Below are 23126 nucleotides of genomic sequence, written 5' to 3'. Positions count from 1 at the left end.
ATCTAACGTTTACCCATCCCTTGATGCGTAACCAAAGTTCACACAAGAATGCTTTAGTGAATACCACAACAGAACATTCCAACATAAATCTGCTCTCCTCAGTGGGTTCCATTCTAATTCACAGGGCCCGCTCCATAACGTTGTATAGCAGCGCAGGTGATTTGCGGCTTTGTTTTTTTTTGGCTTTCATAACAAGAGAAGCCATTTGCATTAGTAAAACATCTTAATGAATAAACCATACAACATGAAATTCTAGTTAAACACATGCAAAACTATAAGTCATATTACAGACTGCTCAAGGGATTTTTCCAGGGACTTTGACAGATGGTTACACAAGCATAAACACCAGATTAACATATCGGTAAAACATGACACTGTGTAATATACTGTATATCTTTTTCTACAAAATTCTTCATTAAAGTTTATGAGGATTTTTAAAATAAATGAATAATTTGATAAGCTTGTGATCAACTCCTATATTTGGTAAACTTGCATTGTTTTCCTGTCTGTTATCTAACTACCTCTGATAAGGCCAATTAGGGACAGGCTTGTAGCAGGGTAAGGTAAGGGGACAAAATAAATAATGTGTATATATATATATATATATATATTTTTTTTTTTACTGTGTATATATAAACTGTGTGTATATATATATATATACTGTATATATATATATATGTATAGAATTAAGTAGAATGTTACCACTCAGTGTCAGTGAGTAGAAACAAGCGTTACTCTAGTAAATGCGCTAGTCAGAGGTATGAAAATCTCATAGAGCAGCTATTAAGGTACAAATATTGTGTGATAGACAAAGTCTATACAATATAGGAGAATAAGTATCAAAGGGTAAACAGCGCTTATGGAAATTCTTAAAAACTGAATATATTAGAGTCTCGGCAGTATTGGTTGGTAAAGAAAACAGAAAAAAAAGTATATGAATATACGTATATATATTAGAGTCTTTGATAGGATATTGGAATCCTAGTGTAGTGAAGGAGTAATAGATACCCTTACCAAAAGTTACCTCAATCCTATGAGGTAAGTTTGCCGCATTGGAGGATGTATCTGGTGGTTAGATGAATCCTAGATGCTCTGGTCTGTATAAATTCGCTGCCTCTTGGAGTAGAATGGGATGGAGGTCCCCTTTGTGCTGGTTTCTTTAGGAAACTTCCTGTATTTATTGCCTCTTGGAGCTTGGTTTTCTTGTCTTGGTATGAACTTTCTTGTCCAGATATATACCCAAAAAGACTTTATAGGTCCTTGTTGCAGTGGATCCGGCCCTCTTTTGTTCCAGACTTCAAAGGAGCTTTCCTGTGTGTTCGTGATCCAGTGATGCAGCGTTCCAGGAGGAAATCTGTGCCACCTAAGCGGTATCAGGAGATTGTGCAGGAGGTGCCAGGCATGCGGGGATCTTTATAGGTCCTTGTTGCAGTGGATCCGGCCCTCTTTTGTTCCTGGTTCCAGACTTCAAAAGAGCTTTCCTGTGTGTTCGTGATCCAGTGATGCAGCGTTCCAGGAGGAAATCTGTGCCACCTAAGCGGTATCAGGAGATCGTGCAGGAGGTGCCAGGCATGCGGGGATAGTTTAGTAGAATCCAGCAGTAGCTTAACTCAAACAAATTCCACAGCAGAGATTTGTGAATCCTTCATGCTTTATTGTTGCAGAAGAAAGAATTCTGAGGTTCTAGAAGTGGTAATGCCAGGTAAGAAGAATTTGCCTCTACAAAGCTATTAGCAGAAAGTTCTAGCAATCTGTACACACACAAAATGAAACTAAAAGCTTTTTTTTAGTTTCATTTTGTGTGTGTACAGATTGCTAGAACTTTCTGCTAATAGCTTTGTAGAGGCAAATTCTTCTTACCTGGCATTACCACTTCTAGAACCTCAGAATTCTTTCTTCTGCAACAATAAAGCATGAAGGATTCACAAATCTCTGCTGTGGAATTTGTTTGAGTTAAGCTACTGCTGGATTCTACTAAACTATCCCCGCATGCCTGGCACCTCCTGCACGATCTCCTGATACCGCTTAGGTGGCACAGATTTCCTCCTGGAACGCTGCATCACTGGATCACGAACACACAGGAAAGCTCTTTTGAAGTCTGGAACCAGGAACAAAAGAGGGCCGGATCCACTGCAACAAGGACCTATAAAGATCCCCGCATGCCTGGCACCTCCTGCACAATCTCCTGATACCGCTTAGGTGGCACAGATTTCCTCCTGGAACGCTGCATCACTGGATCACGAACACACAGGAAAGCTCCTTTGAAGTCTGGAACAAAAGAGGGCCGGATCCACTGCAACAAGGACCTATAAAGTCTTTTTGGGTATATATCTGGACAAGAAAGTTCATACCAAGACAAGAAAACCAAGCTCCAAGAGGCAATAAATACTGGAAGTTTCCTAAAGAAACCAGCACAAAGGGGACCTCCATCCCATTCTACTCCAAGAGGCAGCGAATTTATACAGACCAGAGCATCTAGGATTCATCTAACCACCAGATACATCCTCCAATGCGGCAAACTTACCTCATAGGATTGAGGTAACTTTTGGTAAGGGTATCTATTACTCCTTCACTACACTAGGATTCCAATATCCTATCAAAGACTCTAATATATATACGTATATTCATATACTTTTTTTTCTGTTTTCTTTACCAACCAATACTGCCGAGACTCTAATATATTCAGTTTTTAAGAATTTCCATAAGCGCTGTTTACCCTTTGATACATATATATATATATATATATATATACACACACACAACACAGTAAATATATATAATGTATATATAAAATATATTGCAAAGATGTTTTGCTGTGTATAATTAATCATTTTATATTACAATCTCAAATTGATTAATGTATCTTTCCATTGATCACAGCTGTATAACGTGTTTTGTGTTTAATAAGACATGCTGGTATTTAAAGGGACATGAAACTAAATGTTTTTCTTCTATGATTCAGATAGAGGATACATTTTTAAACAGTTATTAAACAGTTGTTAGTTGTATTGTTGTATGTTTTGAGCATCTTTTAAATACTTTGTGATTTTAAAGGGACAGTCTAGTCAAAATTAAACTTTCATGATTCAGATAGGGCATGCCATTTTAAACAACTTTCCAATTTACTTTTATCATCACATTTGCTTTGTTCTCTTGGTATTCTTAGTTGAAAGCTAAACCTAGGTAGGCTCATAAGCTAATTTCTAAGCCCTTGAAGGCCGTCTCACACCTCACAGTGAGTCAAAACACTCGGCTTATATCAGCAAATACCTAAAAGCAAAATGTGAAAATTCAACGCGTTTCTGGGCTCCTCCCCCATCATCATGTGTCCGGATTGCAGACTGTGATCAAGACACACATGAGGAAGGGGGAGGAGTCCAGAAACATGTTGTGTGGATTGTTAAACCTGGCCAGGCAAGCAGTGTTATTGTTTTTCTACATTCTACTAAAAAGTATTTGCTGATATAAGCAGAGAGTATTCATTTTGTTAGTGAACTAACAAATATTCCCCTTCAGATATTTGGCACCATAGGATATGTATGTGTGCAACCTTCCTGTACAAATAGGGTGACAGCTTTTTCCATTTTGTATACAATGGAGCATATTTATCAAGCTCCGAATGGAGCTTGATGCCCTGTGTTGGGCTCGCCAGAAACAGCAGTTATGAAGCAGCGGTCACAAAGACCGCTGCTCCATAACCCTGTACGCCTGCTCTGAGCAGGCGGACAGACATCGCCGGAAATCAACCCGATCGAGTACGATCGGGTTGATTGACACCCCCCTGCTGGCGGCCTATTGGTGCAATGCTGAATACGGCGAGCGTATTGCTCGCCGTATTCAGCGAGGTCTGACCGACCTGATCCGCACTGTCAGATCAGGTCCGCCAGACCTTGATAAATAGGGGCCATTGTCACCATATTGTAACGGAAAGTCTATTCACTTTCTATACACTGTGAGTTCTGTATTACGAGTCATGAGGAGGGTCCAGACATGATGCAGGAGAAGCCCTGGCCCCGCTGTAGTGATGCCATTACTAACTGCAGGGCCAGATGGGCACCTAGAGGTGTGGTCCGCAACATTATTCCCCTGGAATCTATTAGTGCCTTCACAGGATTCTAGAAAGGCAAATTTTACCTTGAGCTCTGTGTATGTCAGTAAGGGGCATTCTTTACATATCTGTATTACGAGTCATGAGGAGGGTCCAGGCATGATGCAGGAGAAGCCCGGGCCCCGCCAGCCCCGCTGTAGTGATGCCATTACTAACAGCAGGGCCAGATGGGCACCTAGAGGTGTGGTCCCCTACATTATTCCCCTGGAATCTATTAGTGCCTTCACAGGATTCTGGAAAGGCACATTTTACCTTGAGCTCTGTGTATGTCAGTAAGGGGAATTCTTTACATATCTGTATGTTGAGGACAGACACAAGCATTACAGTATATGTTCTATATAACAAGCATGCAGGCATTAAACATTGTAATCTTAAAATACAAAGTAAAAATCACAATTTTATATTATAAAGCAAATGTATCATTGTATTCATTTTAGCCCTGAAAGTCTTACTGATATAAATCACCAACCAAATGTAATCTAGTGCGTTTGTCTCAAAATGGGTAATGTACTTTCTGCATTCATAGCACAAGACACGTATGTAAGTGAAATAGTGAACACAAGGTAAATTACACTGGAAACAGCATCATTTGATTTGTAAGTGCTTATTTTTTTCTTTTATTTCCTGGTACTTCCTGTCACGTTCCCTCTGCTCTGCAAGATTCTCCATTCCAGAGAGCGTCATTACTTTTTATGGAAGGCAGATTGCTAGCGCCGGGATTTACAGCGCCTTGCAAGATCTGCTGTGCAAGGTGATGACTTCACATGCCAGTGCATTTACAGATTATCGCCTTTAGTATCTGAAAACCCGGCAGAAAGTCACGTAAGTCTATTTGCATGGGAAATCATATGGGCTGCAATGGCTTCCAGTGTTGTAAACTTGGTAATCACTAACAATGGGCGAATGTTACACAACATTCGAAAAATTAAACAAATTTTAACACGTGTTAGTTCGTTTTGAATTTCTAATGTTTGTACAACATTCTAACATTTGTTTAATGTAATAGTATTTCTAATGCTTTGTTTATATGTAATATTCAAATCAAATTTTTCTAATAATTCGATTCGAATTATGCAATATTCGAATTAGAAAAAAAATAAATTCTAATAGTATTTCTAATGCTTTCTTTAAATATAATATTCAAATTATGTAATATTCAAAATAGAAACATTCAAATTAATATATTTAAATCTATTATGTATCTATTTACTAAATTCCCTACCACTTGGAACTATCAAACTTCTGGGGACCGATCCAATATGCAGCGTCGCCCGCAAAAGCCGGTGACGCCAGTTTTTGCGCTGTTTTGGTATCACATATACGGCGTAACATACAAGTTACGCGCGTATATTTCACCTGTCGCCCGCAATTTTTACTCCCATAAGCTAACATAGAACCGCGTCGCAAATCGGTATCCAATATCCAGTGCAAGGACTTACGTGGCAAAAATGGAGAAATCTTACTCCATTTTACCTCGCCATAAAAGGCAGCCGTAGCAAGCCTTGCGCTGAGTATGGGAGCACCGTAACTCCCGAAAATGCCTGCAAAAATAAACTAACACCTAACGCATGCGCAATGTCTATCTACCTGTGAATCCCCCACTGCAATAACTAATAAAGTCTATTAACCCCTATATCCGCCATCAAACCCACATCGCAAATAATAACTCAATTATTAACCCCTAAAACCGCCAACCCCAACATCACAAAATACATATTAAAACTATTAACCCTTAATCCGCCATTAACCCAAAACGCAATAAACCTATTAAAGTATTAACCCCTAAACCGCCATAGCCCACAACGCAATAAACCTAACCCCTAACCTAACCCCCCCTAACGTAACCGCCCCTAAATGAACTAAAATGATCTAATTTACAAAATACTAAAGTTACTATTAAATTTAAAAAAAACTAACACTACTTTAAAAATACAAATAAACTAAGTATAAATTAAAGGGGCAGTCTAATCAAAATTCTGGAGTAGACTGTCCCTTTAAGCTAGAATTACAGATAATAAAAAAATCTAAGATTACAGAAAATAATAAAGAAAATTGCAAAAATTTTAAAAAATTACACCTAATCCCTATAAAAAAGCCCCCCCAAAATAAAAACACCTCCTAATCTAATAAACTACCAGTAGCCCTTAAAAGGGCTTTTTGCAGGGAATTGCCCCAAGATAATCGTCTCTTTTGACAAAAAAATACACAAAGCCCCCCATACAGTAAAACCCCCCCACCCACCAAACCCCCCCAAAAAATAACCTAACACTAAAAACCCTAAACTACCCATTGCCCTGAAAAGGGCATTTGTTGGGCATTGCCCTTAAAAGGGCATTCAGCTCTTTTGCTGCCCACCCTATCTAAATAAAATAAACACCCCAAAAAATCCCTTAAAAAACCCTAAGTCTAACCCCCAAGTGGTCCTCACCTGTCCTGAAGACCGGCAAGGAAAGGTCCTGTTCAAGGCAGTAAAGTCTTCTTCCAAGCGACGACCTCTTCTTTCTTCCTCCGGGAACCAGCCGGCACGGAGCGGACGGGCGGAGTTGAAGACCGATGACCGCGGAGCTGAAGACCGGCGACTCTGGAACTGAAGACTGGCGATTCTGGAACTGAACACCGACAACCGCGGAGCGTGGAGGATCCTCTTCATACGATCTTCGCCGTACACTGAATAGGAATTCAAGGTACGCAATTAAAAATGGCGTCCCTTGACTTCCTTTTGGCTGATTTGAGCCTTCAAATTCAAATCAGCCAATCGGATGAGAGCTACTGAAATCCTATTGGCTATTCAAATCAGCCAATAGAATTTCAGTAGCTCTTATCCTATTGGCTGATTTGAACAGTCAATAGGATTTCAGTAGCTCTCATCCGATTGGCTGATTTGAATTTGAAGGCTCAAATCAGTCAATAGGAATTCAAGGGACGCCATTTTTAATCGCGTACCTTGAATTCCTATGAAGATCGTATGAAGAGGATCTTCAGTTCCAGAGTCGCCGGTCTTCAGCTCCGCGGTCATCGGTCTTCAACTCCGCCCTCCGCTCCGCGCCGGCTAGTTCCTGGAAGAAGAAAGAAGAGGTTGCCACTTGGAAGAAGACTTCACCGCCTGGAACAGGACCTTCTCCGCCGGTCTTCAGGACAGGTAAGGACCACTTGGGGGTTAGACTTAGGATTTTTTAAGGGGTTTTTGGTGGGATTTATTTTATTTAGATAGGGTGGGCAGCAAAGGAGCTAAATGCCATTTTAAGGGCAATGCCCAACAAATGCCCTTTTCAGGGCAATGGGTAGTTTAGGGTTTTTAGTGTTAGGTTATTTTTTTGGGGGGGGTTGGTGGGTGGGGGGTTTTACTGTTGGAGGGGCTTTGTGTATTTTTTTGGCAAAAGAGCTAATTATCTTGGGGCAAGATAATCAGCTCTTTTTTTTATCTTGCAAAAAGCCATTTTAAGGGCTACTGGTAGTTTATTAGATTAGGGGGTGTTTTTATTTGGGGGGGGGCTTTTTTATTTTCTCAGGGATGAGGTGTAATTTTTAAAAAAAAATTAATTTTCTTTATTATTTTCTGTAATCTTAGATTTTTTTATTTTCTGTCATTCTAACTTAAAGGGACAGTCTACTCCAGAATTTTGATTAGACTGCCCCTTTAATTTATACTTAGCTTATTTGTATTTTTAAAGTAGTGTTAGTTTTTTTTAAATTTAATAGTAACTTTAGTATTTTGTAAATTAGGTAATTTTAGTTCATTTAGGGGGGGCTAGGTTAGAGGGGGTTAGGTTAGGGGTTAGGTTTATTGCGTTGTGGGCTATGGTGGTTTAGGGGTTAATACTTTGATAGGTGTATTGCGTTGTGGGCTATGGCGGTTTAGGGGTTAATGCTTTAATAGGTGTATTGCATTGTGGGCTATGGTGGTTTAGGGGTTAATACTTTAATAGGTTTAATAGGTTAATAATTTAGTTATTACTTGCAGTGTGGGTTTGATGGCGGATATAGGGGTTAATAGTTTAAATAGGCATATTGCGTTGTGGGGGGTTGTCAGTCTAGGGTTTAATACATTTATTATTAGTAGTGAGAGCGGGGATTGCGGATATAGGGTTTTTTTACGTGTCGGACTTATTTTTGGGAGGCGTGTTAGACTTTTACGAGAGATTTGTTATTTTCTTTACTTTTCTTAGGTGCCGGCAGTTTCTAAAGTGCCGTAAGTTACTGGCGACGACAGAAATGTGTATTTGCGCACATTTCTGAACGTCGCCAGTTTATCCGACTTACGCCACTTAGGAAATGCCGGCGCCATATATGTAATACCCCGAAGTACGAGGTGAAATTACGGCGGCGCGGGTTTCTGCGCTTACGCTGAAACCTGCACCGTATATTGGATCGGGCCCCTGAATAGTATAAAATTGAATGTTACATTCGAAATTTCAAATGTTACATTAAAAATTTTGAATGTGGACATTCCATCTAATTATGAACATTCGAAATCAAAAGTGACATTAGAAAACAGTAAATAGCATTCGATTAAAGAATATTTAACATCTTATCAATATTAGAATTTCTACAATAACATTCGTTCTAATATTCGAATATAAACATATTTGTCCATCCCTCATAATCACACCGGCTTTACCTGTAGATTAGATGACTGCAGCCTCTTTGGTCTTGATGTGTAATAAATGTAAAGTGTAATAAATGTAGAACACATGCTGTGTTATGGGGATGCTCAGGACAAAGCACGCTCTTACTATTATGATTTATATGGCTGTTCCTCAGTATGTGTCCCTGGTGATTCAGAATTTCCAATAGAGTTTGTAATTTATGAGTCAGCTACAAAAAAAACTTGTTCTTAATTTTAATGGTCAGTGGAAAACATTCTGTGGGTTTTTTAAGAGCTGTTTTTATGGATTGTCCCATGTGCAAAGCGTTACAGAAATATGCAGATGTATTAAATATTAACAGTTTAGTATCAGGAGCGACTGGAATTAGCTACACTGGAGGAAATTGGTTGTAAAAGCCTGAAACTATCTGAAAATTCCACTGGCAATAAGACAGGAGCTGTACTACAATACGATCTACTGCCAGAAATATGCAGTTATCAACTGCAGACACTAAATTACAGCAACAGAAGATGACAGTGCCCCCTGTATGCTGATGTCTGATCGCCTGACACACAAACTAATGTATCCACTGGTACTGACTGATCCACTGGCACAGATACTAACTGATCCACTTGTACAGACACTGACTGATCCACTGGCACAGAGACTAACTGATCCACTTGCACAGACACTGACTGATCCACTGGCACAGAGGCTAACTGATCCACTTGCACAGGCACTGACTGATCCACTGGCACAGAGACTAACTGATCCATTTGCACAGACACTGATTGATCCACTGGCACAGAGACTAACTGATCCACTTGCACAGACGCTGACTGATCCACTGGCATAGAGACTAACTGATCTGCTGGCACAGAGACTAATTGGTCCACTTGCACAAGCACTGGCTGATCCCCTGGGACAGAGACTAACTGATCTACTGGCACAGATATTGACTGATCCATTGGCACAGAGACTGACTGATCCATTGGCACAGAGACTAACTGATCCACTTGCACAGACACTGACTGATCCACTTGCATAGGCACTGACTGATCTACTGGTACAGAGACTAACTGATCCACTTGCACAGACACTGACTGATCCACTTGCATAGGCACTGACTGATCTACTGGTACAGAGACTAACTGATTCACTTGCACAGATACTGACTGATCCACTGGCACAGATAATAACTGATCTACTGGCACATAGACTAACTGGTCCACTTGCACAGGCACTGACTGATCCACTGGCACAGAGACTAACTGATCTACTGGCACAGAGACTAACTGGTCCACTTGCACAGGCACTGACTGATCTACTGGCACATAGACTAACTGATCTACTGGCACATAAACTAACTGGTCCACTTGCACAGGCACTGACTGATCTACTGGCACAGAGACTAACTGGTCCACTCGCACAAGGACTGACTGATCCCCTGGCACAGAGACTAACTGATCTACTTGCACAAGCACTGACTGATGCATTGGCACAGAGACTAACTGATCCACTTGCACAAGCACTGACTGATCCATTGGCACATAGACTAACTGATCCACTTGCACAAGCACTGACTGATCCATTGTCACAGAGACTAACTAATCCACTTGCACAAGCACTGACTGATCTACTGGCACAGACACTAACTGATCTACTGACACAGAGACTAACTAATCCACTTGCACAAGCACTGACTCATCTGTGGGCACAGAGACTAACTGATCCACTTGCACAAGTACTGACTGATCAACTGGCACAGAGATGAACTGATCCACTTTGCACAGGCACTAACAGATCACAGAGATGAACTGATCCACTTTGCACAGGCACTAACAGATCTACTGGCACGGTGACTGATCCACTTGCACAAACACTGACTGATCTACTGGCACAGACACTAACTGATCCACTTGCACAGACATTGACTGATCTACTGACACAAAGACTAACTGATCCACTTGCACAAGCATTGACTGATCTACTGGCACAGAGACTAACTGGTCCACTTGCACAGACATTGACTGATCTACTGGCACAGAGACTAACTGATCCACTTGCATAGGTAATGACTGATCTACTGGCACAGAGACTAACTGATCCACCTGCACAGACACTAACTGATCCACCTGCACAGACACTGACTGATCTACTGGCACAGAGACTAACTGGTCCAATTGCACAGCCACTGACTGATCTACTGGCACAGAGACTAACTGATCCACTTGCACAGACATTGACTGATCTACTGACACAAAAACTAACTGATCCACTTGCACAAGCATTGACTAATCTACTGGCACAGAGACTAACTGATCCACTTGCACAGACATTGACTGATCTACTGACACAAAGACTAACTGATCCACTTGCACAAGCATTGACTGATCTACTGGCACAGAGACTAACTGATCCACTTGCATAGGTAATGACTGATCTACTGGCACAGAGACTAACTGATCCACCTGCACAGACACTGACTGATCTACTGGCACAGAGACTAACTGGTCCAATTGCACAGGCACTGACTGATCTACTGGCACAGAGACTAACTGATCCACTTGCACAAGCACTGATGGATCTACTGACACAGAGATTAACTGATTCACTTGCACAGGCACTGACAGATCTACTGGCACAGTGACCTACTGATCCACTTGCACAAGCACTGACTGATCTACTGGCACAGACACTAACTGATCCACTTGCACAGGCACTGACTGGTCTACTGGCACAGTGACCAACTGATCCACTTGTACAAGCACTGACTGATCTACTGGCACAGAGACTAACTGATCCACTTGCACAGGCACTGTCTGATCTACTGGCACAGAGACTAACTGATCCACTTGCACAAGCACTGACTGATCTACTGGCACAGAGATTAACTGATCTTCTTTGCACAGGCACTAACAGATCTACTGGCACAGAGACTAACTGATCCACTCGCACAGGCACTGACTGATCTACTGGCACATAGATTAACTGATCCACTTTGCTCAGGCACTAACAGATCTACTGGCACAGTGACTGGTCCACTTGCACAAGCACTGACTGATCTACTGGCACAGACACTAACTAATCCACTTGCACAGGCACTGACTGATCCACTTGCACAGACATTGACTGATCTACTGACACAAAGACTAACTGATCCACTTGCACAAGCACTGACTGATCTACTGGCACAGAGACTAACTGATCCACCTGCACAGACACTGACTAATCTACAGGTACAGAGACTAACTGGTTCAATTGCACAAGCACTGAGTGATCTACTGGCATGGAGACTAACTGATCCACTTGCACAGGCACTGACTGATCTACTGGCACAGAGACTAACTGATCCACTTGCACAATCACTGACTGATCCAATGGCACAGAGACTAACTGATCCACTTGCACAGGCACTGACTGATCTACTGGCACATAGATTAACTGATCCACTTTGCACAGGCACTAACAGATCTACTGGCACAGAGACTAACTGATCCACTTGCACAAGCACTGATGGATCCACTGGCACAGAGACTAACTGATCCAATTGCACAGGCACTGGCTGATCTACTGGCACAGAGACTAACTGATCCACTTGCACAAGCACTGATGGATCTACTGACACAGAGATTAACTGATTCACTTGCACAGGCACTGACAGCTCTACTGGCACAGTGACCTACTGATCCACTTGCACAAGCACTGACTGATCTACTGGCACAGACACTAACTGATCCACTTGCACAGGCACTGACTGGTCTACTGGCACAGTGACCAACTGATCCACTTGTACAAGCACTGACTGATCTACTGGCACAGAGACTAACTGATCCACTTGCACAGGCACTGTCTGATCTACTGGCACAGAGACTAACTGATCCACTTGCACAAGCACTGACTGATCTACTGGCACAGAGATTAACTGATCTTCTTTGCACAGGCACTAACAGATCTACTGGCACAGAGACTAACTGATCCACTCGCACAGGCACTGACTGATCTACTGGCACATAGATTAACTGATCCACTTTGCTCAGGCACTAACAGATCTACTGGCACAGTGACTGGTCCACTTGCACAAGCACTGACTGATCTACTGGCACAGACACTAACTAATCCACTTGCACAGGCACTGACTGATCCACTTGCACAGACATTGACTGATCTACTGACACAAAGACTAACTGATCCACTTGCACAAGCACTGACTGATCTACTGGCACAGAGACTAACTGATCCACCTGCACAGACACTGACTAATCTACAGGTACAGAGACTAACTGGTTCAATTGCACAAGCACTGAGTGATCTACTGGCATGGAGACTAACTGATCCACTTGCACAGGCACTGACTGATCTACTGGCACAGAGACTAACTGATCCACTTGCACAATCACTGACTGATCCAATGGCACAGAGACTAACTGATCCACTTGCACAGGCACTGACTGATCTACTGGCACATAGATTAACTGATCCACTTTGCACAGGCACTAACAGATCTACTGGCACAGAGACTAACTGATCCACTTGCACAAGCACTGATGGATCCACTGGCACAGAGACTAACTGATCCAATTGCACAGGCACTGGCTGATCTACTGGCACAGAGACTAACTGATCCACTTGCACAAGCACTGATGGATCTACTGACACAGAGATTAACTGATTCACTTGCACAGGCACTGACAGCTCTACTGGCACAGTGACCTACTGATCCACTTGCACAAGCACTGACTGATCTACTGGCACAGACACTAACTGATCCACTTGCACAGGCACTGACTGGTCTACTGGCACAGTGACCAACTGATCCACTTGCACAAGCACTGACTGATCTACTGGCACAGAGACTAACTGATCCACTTGCACAGGCACTGTCTGATCTACTGGCACAGAGACTAACTGATCCACTTGCACAAGCACTGACTGATCTACTGGCACAGAGATTAACTAATCTTCTTTGCACAGGCACTAACAGATATACTGGCACAGAGACTAACTGATCCACTTGCACAGGCACTGACTGATCTACTGTCACATAGATTAACTGATCCACTTTACGCAGGCACTAACAGATCTACTGGCACAGTGACTGGTCCACTTGCACAAGCACTGACTGATCTACTGGCACAGACACAAACTAATCCACTTGCACAGGCATTGACTGATCTACTGGCCCAGACACTAACTGATCCACTTGCACAGACATTGACTGATCTACTGACACAAAGACTAACTGATCCACTTGCACAAGCACTGACTGATCTACTGGCACAGAGACTAACTGATCCACCTGCACAGACACTGACTAATCTACAGGTACAGAGACTAACTGGTTCAATTGCACAAGCACTGAGTGATCTACTGGCACGGAGACTAACTGATCCACTTCCACAGGCACTGACTGATCTACTGGCACAGAGACTAATTGATCCACTTGCACAATCACTGACTGATCCAATGGCACAGAGACTAACTGATCCACTTGCACAGGCACTGACTGATCTACTGGCACATAGATTAACTGATCCACTTTGCACAGGCACTAACAGATCTACTGGCACAGTGACTGGTCCACTTGCACAAGCACTGACTGATCTACTGGCACAGACACTAACTAATCCACTTGCACAGGCACTGACTGATCTACTGGCAAAGAGACTAACTGATCCACTTGCACCATCACTGACTGATCCACTGGCACAGAGACTAACTGATCCACTTGCACAAGCACTGACTGATCTACTGGCACGGAGATTAACTGATCCACTTTCACAGGCACTGACTGATCTACTGGCACAGACACTAACTGATCCACTTGCACAAGCACTGACAGATCTACTGACACAGTGACCAACTGATCCACTTGCACAAGCACTGACTGATCTACTGGCACAGAGACTAACTGATCCACTTGCACAGGCACTGTCTGATCTACTGGCACAGAGACTAACTGATCCACTTGCACAAGCACTGACTGATCTACTGGCACAGAGATTAACTGATCCACTTGCACAGGCACTAACTGATCTACTGGCACAGACGCTAACCGATCCACTTGCACAAGCACTAATTGATCTACTGACAAAGTGACCAACTGATCCACTTGCACAAGCACTGACTGATCTACTGGCACAGAGACTAACTGATCCACTTGCACAGGCACTGTCTGATCTACTGGCACAGAGACTAACTGATACACTTGCACAAGCACTGACTGATCTACTGGCACAGAGACTAACTGATCCACTTGCACAAGCACTGACTGACCTACTGGCACATAGACTAACTGATCCACTTGCACAATCACTGACTGATCTACTGGCACAGAGACTAACTGATCCACTTGCACAAGCACTGACTGATCTACTGGCACAGAGATTAACTGATCTACTTTGCACAGGCACTAACAGATATACTGGCACAGTGACTAATTGGTGCACTTGCACAAGCACTGACTGATCTACTGGCACATACACTAACTGATCTACTGGCACAGAGACTAACTGATCCACCTGCAGAGACACTGACTAATCTACAGGCACAGAGACTAACTGGTTCAATTGCACAGGCACTGACTGATCTACTGGCTCGGAGACTAACTGATCCACTTGCACAGGCACTGACTGATCTACTGGCACAGAGACTAACTGATCCACTCGCACAGGCACTGACTGATCTACTGGCACATAGATTAACTGATCAACTTTGCGCAGGCACTAACAAATCTACTGGCACAGTGACTGGTCCACTTGCACAAGCACTGACTGATCTACTGGCACAGACACTAACTAATCCACTTGCACAGGCACTGACTGATTTACTGGCCTAGACACTAACTGATCCACTTGCACAGACATTGACTGATCTAGTGACAACAAAGACTAACTGATCCACTTGCACAAGCATTGACTGATCTACTGGCACAGAGACTAACTGATCCACTTGCACAGGCACTGACTGATCTACTGGCACAGACGCTAACTTATCCAATTGCACAAGCACTGACAGATCTACTGACACAGTGACCAACTGATCCACTTGCACAAGCACTGACTGATCTACTGGCACAGAGACTAACTGATCCACTTGCACAGGCACTGTCTGATCTACTGGCACAGAGACTAACTGATCCACTTGCACAGACATTGACTGATCTACTGACACAAAGACTAACTGATCCACTTGCACAAGCATTGACTGATCTACTGGCACAGAGACTAACTGATCCACCTGCAGAGACACTGACTAATCTACAGGCACAGAGACTAACTGGTTCAATTGCACAGGCACTGACTGATCTACTGGCTCGGAGACTAACTGATCCACTTGCACAATCACTGACTGATCCACTGGCACAGAGACTAACTGATCCACTTGCACAGACACTCACTGATCTACTGGCACAGAGACTAACTGATCCACTTGCACAAGCACTGACTGATCTACTGACACAGTGACTAACTGATCCACTTGCATTGGCATTGACTGATCTACTAGCACAGACACTAACTGATCCACTTGCACAGGCACTGACTGGTCTACTGGCACAGAGACTAACTGATCCACTTGCATAGGCAATGACTGATCTACTGGCATAGAGACTAACTGATCCACCTGCACAGACACTGACTGATCTACTGGCAAAGCGACTAACTGGTCCAATTGCACAGGCACTGACACATCTACTGGCTCAGTGACCAACTGATCCACTTGCACAAGCACTGACTGATCCACTTGCACAGGCACTGACTGATCGACTGGCACAGACACTAACTGATCCACTTGCACAGGCACTGACTGATCCATTGGCACAGACACTAACTGATCCACTTGCACAGACACTAACTGATCCACTTGCACAAGCACTGACTGATCCACTTGCACAGGCACTGACTGATCTACTGGCACAGACACTAACTGATCCACTTGCACAGGCACTGACTGATCCATTGGCACATACACTAACTGATCCACTTGCACAGACACTAACTGATATACTTGCACAGACACTAACTGATCCACTTGCACAGGCACTGACTTATCTACTGGCACAGAGATTAACTGATCCACTTGCACAGGCCCTGACAGATCTACTGGCACAGTGACCAACTGATCAACTTGCACAAGCACTGACTGATCTACTTGCACAGACACTAACTGATCCACTTGCACAAGCATTGTCTGATCTACTGGCACATGGCACAGAGACTAACTGATCCACTTGCACAGACACTGACTGATCTACTGGCACAAATATTAACTGATCCACTTGCACAATCATTGACTGATCTACTGGCACAGAGACTAACTGATCCACTTGCACAAGCACTGATTGATCTACTGGCACATAGACTAACTGATCCACTTGCACAGACACTGACTGATCTACTGGCACAGAAACTAACTGATCCACTTGCACAAGCACTGACTGATCTACTGGCACAGAGACTAACTGATCTACTTACACAGAGACTGGCTGATCTACTGACACATAGACTAGCTGATCCACTTGCACAAGCACTGACTGATCTACTGGCACAGAGACTAACTGATCCACTTGCACAGGCACTTACTAATCTACTGGCACATAGATTAACTGATCCACTTGCAAAGACACTGACTGATCTACTGGCACAGACACTAACTGATCCACTTTCACAGGCACTGACTGATCTACTGGTACAGACACTAACTGATCCACTTGCACAGGCACTGACTGATCTAGTGGCACATAGATTAACTGATCCCCTTGCACAGACACTAACTGCTCCACTTGCACAAGCACGGACTGATCTACTGGCACAGAGATTAACTGATCCACTTGCACAGGCACTGATTGATCTACTGGCACAGACACTAACTGATCCACTTGCACAAGCACTGACTGATCTACTGACACAGTGACCAACTGATCCACTTGCAAAAGCACTGACTGCTCTACTGGCACAGAGACTAACTGATCTACTGGCACATAGACTAACTGATCCACTTGCACAGGCACTGACTGGTCTACTGGCACAGAGACTAACTGATCCACTTGCACAGGCACTGACTGATCTACTGGCACAGAGACTAACTGATCCACTTGCACAGACATTGACTGATCTACTGGCAAAGAGACTAACTGATCCACTTGCACAGACATTGACTGATCTACTGGCATAGAGACTAACTGATCCACTTGCACAAGCACTGACTGATCTACTGGCACAGAGACTAACAGATCCACTTGCACAAGCACTGACTGATCTACTGACACAGTGACCAACTGATCTACTTGCACAAGCACTGACTGCTCTACTGGCACAGAGACTAACTGAGCCACTTGCACAGGCACTGACTGTTATACTGGCACATAGACTAACTGATCCACTTGCACAGGCACTGACTGATCTACTGGCACAGAGACTAACTGATCCACTTGCACAAGCACTGACTGACCTACTGGCACAGAGACTAACTGATCCACTTGCACAGACATTGACTGATCTACTGGCACAGAGACTAACTGATCCACTTGCACAGACATTGACTGATCTACTGGCATAGAGACTAACTGATCCACTTGCACAAGCACTGACTGATCTACTGGCACAGAGACTAACTGATCCACTTGCACAAGCACTGACTGATCTACTGGCACAGAGACTAACTGATCCACTTGCACAAGCACTGACTGATCTACTGGCACAGAGACTAACTGATCCACTTGCACAGAGACTAAAACAAAGAAAAAAGTAAAATACTTGAGCTTTCTCATTATAATTATTTCAAGTGATTGGTTAAAGGACTCCTAAATGCCACATGGTCATTGGAAAAAATGTCAGTTATTTAACTCACTAGATATTTGCTTTAGCATTATAAAACTATAAACATATATTGTAATTGTTTGTCATCAGTGATATATGGTCAGTACATGCTTATTTCCCTGATGGAAACATTCCTGCAGACATTCATGAGACCAACAGTGCGCTTAGGGTTGCCACCTGTACGGGAATGACCTAGGCAGTTCTGGTTCTTATTTGTGTGTCCGAGTTTGAAGCTGAGTCACAGCCAAAAAGATGACATTGTGCTTTTACAACATTACTGTACATGCCTGCAGTTAACTCTCTCTTGCCTGTGAGTGTGTCTTTGTGTATCTGTGTGTGTAAGTGTCTTTGTTTGTGTGTCTGTTTGTCAGTGTCTTTCTGCATGTGTGAGTCTGTGTGTGAAACAGTGAGTGTATTTGTGTGTGTGTAAGAGAGAATGTGTGTGTGTCTTTTTGCGTGTGTGTGAGAGAAAGAGTTTGTGTGAGAGAGTGTGAGTGTTTGTAAGTGTGTGGGAGTGAGAGAGTGTGGGTGTGAGAGAGTGTGTGAGTGTTAGTGTGTGTGCAAGAGAGAGAGTGTGTGTTAGTGTGTGAGACCAAAATGTATGTGAGAGTGTGTGTGGTAGTGTGTCTTAGAGTGTTAGTATGTGTGTGTGTGTAATAGAGAGTGTGCAAAAAAAACTCTTGCTGTGCACGGTGCAAGAGTGTTTGTGTTTAGCCAGAACTAAAGGTGGGAACCCTAGGGGGTCGATTTATCAAGCTGAGGCGGACAGAGGCGCATATACGCGCCCCTGTCCGCCGCAGCTCGCCTCTGGCGATCTGAATTCTCCTAGAGGAATTCAGCATTGCACACAAGCGCTATTTTGCGCTTGTGTGCAATCCCGCCCCCTGCCCACGCACAGCCAATCACACACGGGCAGGAGCTGTCAATCTCCCCGGTCTTAAAAGACCAGGGAGGTTGAATTTCACCAAACAAGAGGTGGCGAAGAGGGCTGATGACCGCTGCTTGTTAAATATGGCGTGCAGGTTCTCGTGCGAGAACCTGCAGCCGTAGGGGCTCAAAGGCTGGGGAAAGCCTTTGATAAATCAACCCCTAAGTGTGTTACCATACAGACACTAAGCTAGCTCAGAGGATTATAACTTCATAGCTGAGAAACCATTAAACAAAGGGGGCACATTTATTACCTTGATACCACGAGAGGCAGAATCAGCATCTTCAGCATTCGCATGAGAAGCTCCCCAGGAAACTGGAAGTAACTGATCTCCTGAAAGATACAAAGAGAAGAGAGAGCTGTATAGAAGGTGCAGAATTAGATGGGACACAAATCTTACCAATTATCCTGAGTCCATTATGTTGCTAAATTACAGTCACAATCCCCATCACTTATAACCTCGCAATTGTCTAAAGCCTGGGTTATCCAACATTCATTTCTCATCTTTCCCTCTCTTCTCCTCATTCCCCCTCTCCTCCTCATTCCCCCTCTCTTCCTCTTTCTTCCTTTCTCCTCCTCTTTCTCCCTCTCCTCCGCATTCCCCCTCTACTCCTCATTTCCCCTCTCCTCCTCATACCCCCTCTTCTCCTCATTTCCCCTCTCCTCCTCATTCTCCCTCTCCTCCTCATTCCCCCTCTCCTCCTCTTTCTTCCTTTCTCCTCCTCTTTCTTCCTTTCTCCTCCTCTTTCTCCCTCTCCTCCTCATTCCCCCTCTACTACTCTTTCTTCTTCTCCTCCTCTTTCTCCCACTCCTCAGCATTCCCCATATACTCCTCATTCCCCCTCTGCTCCTCATTCCCCCTCTCCTCCTCATTCCCGCTCTCCTCCTCATTCCCTCTCTCCTCCTTTTTCTCCCTCTCTCCTCCTCATTTCCCTTCTCCTCTGCATTCCCCCTCTGCATTCCCCCTCTTCTCCTCATTCCCTCTCTCCTCCTCGTTCTCCCACTCCTCCTCATTACCCTTCTCCTCTTCATTCCCTCTATCCTTCTCTTTCTCCCACTCCTCTGCATTCTCACTCTCCTCCTCATTCCATCTATCCGTCTCTTTCTCCCTATCTCCTCATTTCCCCCTCCTCCTCATTCCCTTTCTCCTCCTCATTCAATCTCTCCTCCTAATTTCCAACTTTCCTCCTCATTCTCCCTCTACTCCTCATTCCCTCTCTCCTCCTCTTTCTCCCCCTCCTCCTCATTCTCCCTCTTCTCCTCATTCACCCTCTCCTCCCCATTCCCTCTCTCCACCTCTTAGATATTCATATATATATATATATATATATATATATATATCTGTATATATGTATACCTATATATAATCATGTTTATTTGTAGGTATAGATATATATTTTACAAAAATACCATCAGATATTATATAGAAATGTGAAATGTGAAATTGGAATGTGAAGTATTCATATTTTATGTCGGTTAGCACACTTGGTTAAACTCGAATTTGCGCAATGTTGGGTGTTAGTTTTTTTCCCTCTTTAATTTTAATTTGTGCAATATGTAGCCAGTGTTACTCAGCAGCTGCCAGTCACTTGTATATATCCCAAATAGGTTTAACTGGATGAGTAAGATGACATGCTCTAACTAAATCATGCAAGTTTAATTTTGCCTTTCCTACCCCTTTAAGCGCACCTCCCAGAGATCTTTTGGTGTCCAGGGAGAGGCTCAATAGGCATAGAAAAGTTTTGTTTTTTTTCCAGCACAAGAACACATGAACTTCTTTAGGATGCCAATCTTGAAATCATAAATTCTAATACTGAGACCGAAGAATAAAGGATGTCATACTCAGTAAGCAGTGGCCATAAATATTGGTACAGTGGGTCTAGCCAATGCAGCACTTCCATAAATCAATCTGAATGTGACATTGTTGCACATCAGTAATACAGGGTACAGCATTATTTCCCATTAATGCTACAAGAACATCTCAGCGCAGTCCGTCAGCGCTCTATATCTGGCACTAATGGAAGTCATTCATAGACAAATATTACTCAACAATCTCAATGTGAAGTGCACACCATGAATAACACATCTGAGTCTTGTAGCTACTGTCTACAAGCACCAAACTCACAACACTAAACCCACCTAGCGGTGCCGCTTTCCTTAGGAACAAAATACAGGCTATTATCATTAGCATCAATTATTATAAATCATAACTGAGAAACTGAAGATGCTAGAACTGATGTTAAATGATTCATTGTTTATCAACTGATTTCAACACATCTAGAAATTTCATCTAATAGGATATTTCCTTCTAACTTTATTATCTACATTGACTTGAGCCATGCCAATAAAATACCATCTGGGTGGCAACCTTAAACACATCACTACTGTGAGTAAGAGTCCTGCAGCAATTAGTAAACCAACAAACAAGTAACAGATGCCAGGGCTCCGTAGCAGCAGGTTAATACGTCAGTACCTTATGCTTGTACCTGCATTACAGATAAGAACCCTGAACTGATCAATAAAGACGGTTAGTTTCTAATGCCTTCAATACCAACAGATCTGGCCAGGAACAAGTACAGCTATAGTAGCTTCTTCTATGTTAGTGCCACACAGGAGAACATTCCCAAAATATATCAGTCTGGTTCCATCCAAATGACAGTCTGCCTCTGAACAGGAGTCTTTTATAGCTAACTCTATCCTGTGTTACAGCCTGTATGGGCCTCATCAGAAGTAGGCCATAATGGGCAGAGTGGGCAAGAGGTATACGTCAGACTGTTCTGTGCCATCTGTATTGACAACAAAAGATAAGTGCATAGTAACAAAGTAATCAGACTCATTAAAGGGATAGGGAAGTCAAAATTAATCTTGCATGATTCCGAAAGAGCAGGTCATTTTAAGACACTTTTAAATTCACTTCTATTTTAAAATGTGCTTCGTTCTCTTGGTATCCCTTGTTGGAAAAGAATACGCATATATCCTACACTAGTGGGAACTAGTTGCTGATTAATGCCTGTACACATTTGTCTCTTGTGATTGGCTCACTAGATGTGTTCCTCTAGCTGCCAGTATTGCAGTGCTATTCCTTCAGCAAAGGATAACAAAAGAATTAGGCAAATTTGATAACAGAAGTAAATTGGAAAGTTGTTTAAAATTGTATGTTCTATCCAAATCATGAAAGAAAATGTTGGGGTTTCCTGTCCCTTTAAGGGCCAGGTTACAATTGGAGCGCTATTTAACATTCCTGCTCAATCCTTAATTGTGCTAGAAGTAAGCTTTTTGCACTCGTCAGGTTGCGCTTTTATTATGAGTTGAAAGTAAACTGGTTTCATTGCGCGCTAACCCAATGAGCGCAAAAAGACAAACTTAGAATATCTCGTGCGAGTTCACATAGTTCCCCATAGAAGTAGAAGGAGCAAAAAAAGTGGGGGGAAAAACAACCTATTCGCAACAACCTACTCGTGCAAACCCAATCGCATATTCTCATGTGCACCATCCCGACATAAAAATATGAATATTTCACAATACCAAGTACCAATGTTCTTCACAAAGAAGAATATGTTCTATTTATTCATAAATAAATATTTATATATATATATATATATATATATATATATATATTAAAATATATGATTTTTTTGGTACAATATATATTTATACATATATATATATATTTATATATATATATA

At 42.9% G+C, this 23126-nt stretch overlaps 1 protein-coding gene across 2 annotated transcripts in view; it reads right to left on the bottom strand.

The window, feature by feature from the left end:
- SLC1A7 (solute carrier family 1 member 7) overlaps positions 1-23126 on the bottom strand; it is a 291573-nt gene that overhangs the window by 266322 nt on the left and 2125 nt on the right. For both annotated transcript variants that reach the window (XM_053693457.1, XM_053693458.1), the window contains exon 2: positions 19694-19773. In XM_053693457.1, the coding sequence (XP_053549432.1) occupies positions 19694-19773 (80 nt within the window). The remainder of the gene's footprint in view (positions 1-19693; positions 19774-23126) is intronic.

The sequence above is a fragment of the Bombina bombina genome, chromosome 10, assembly GCF_027579735.1.
Source record: "Bombina bombina isolate aBomBom1 chromosome 10, aBomBom1.pri, whole genome shotgun sequence".
Lineage (NCBI taxonomy): Eukaryota > Metazoa > Chordata > Amphibia > Anura > Bombinatoridae > Bombina > Bombina bombina.
This window is presented reverse-complemented; position numbering and strand designations above follow the sequence as displayed.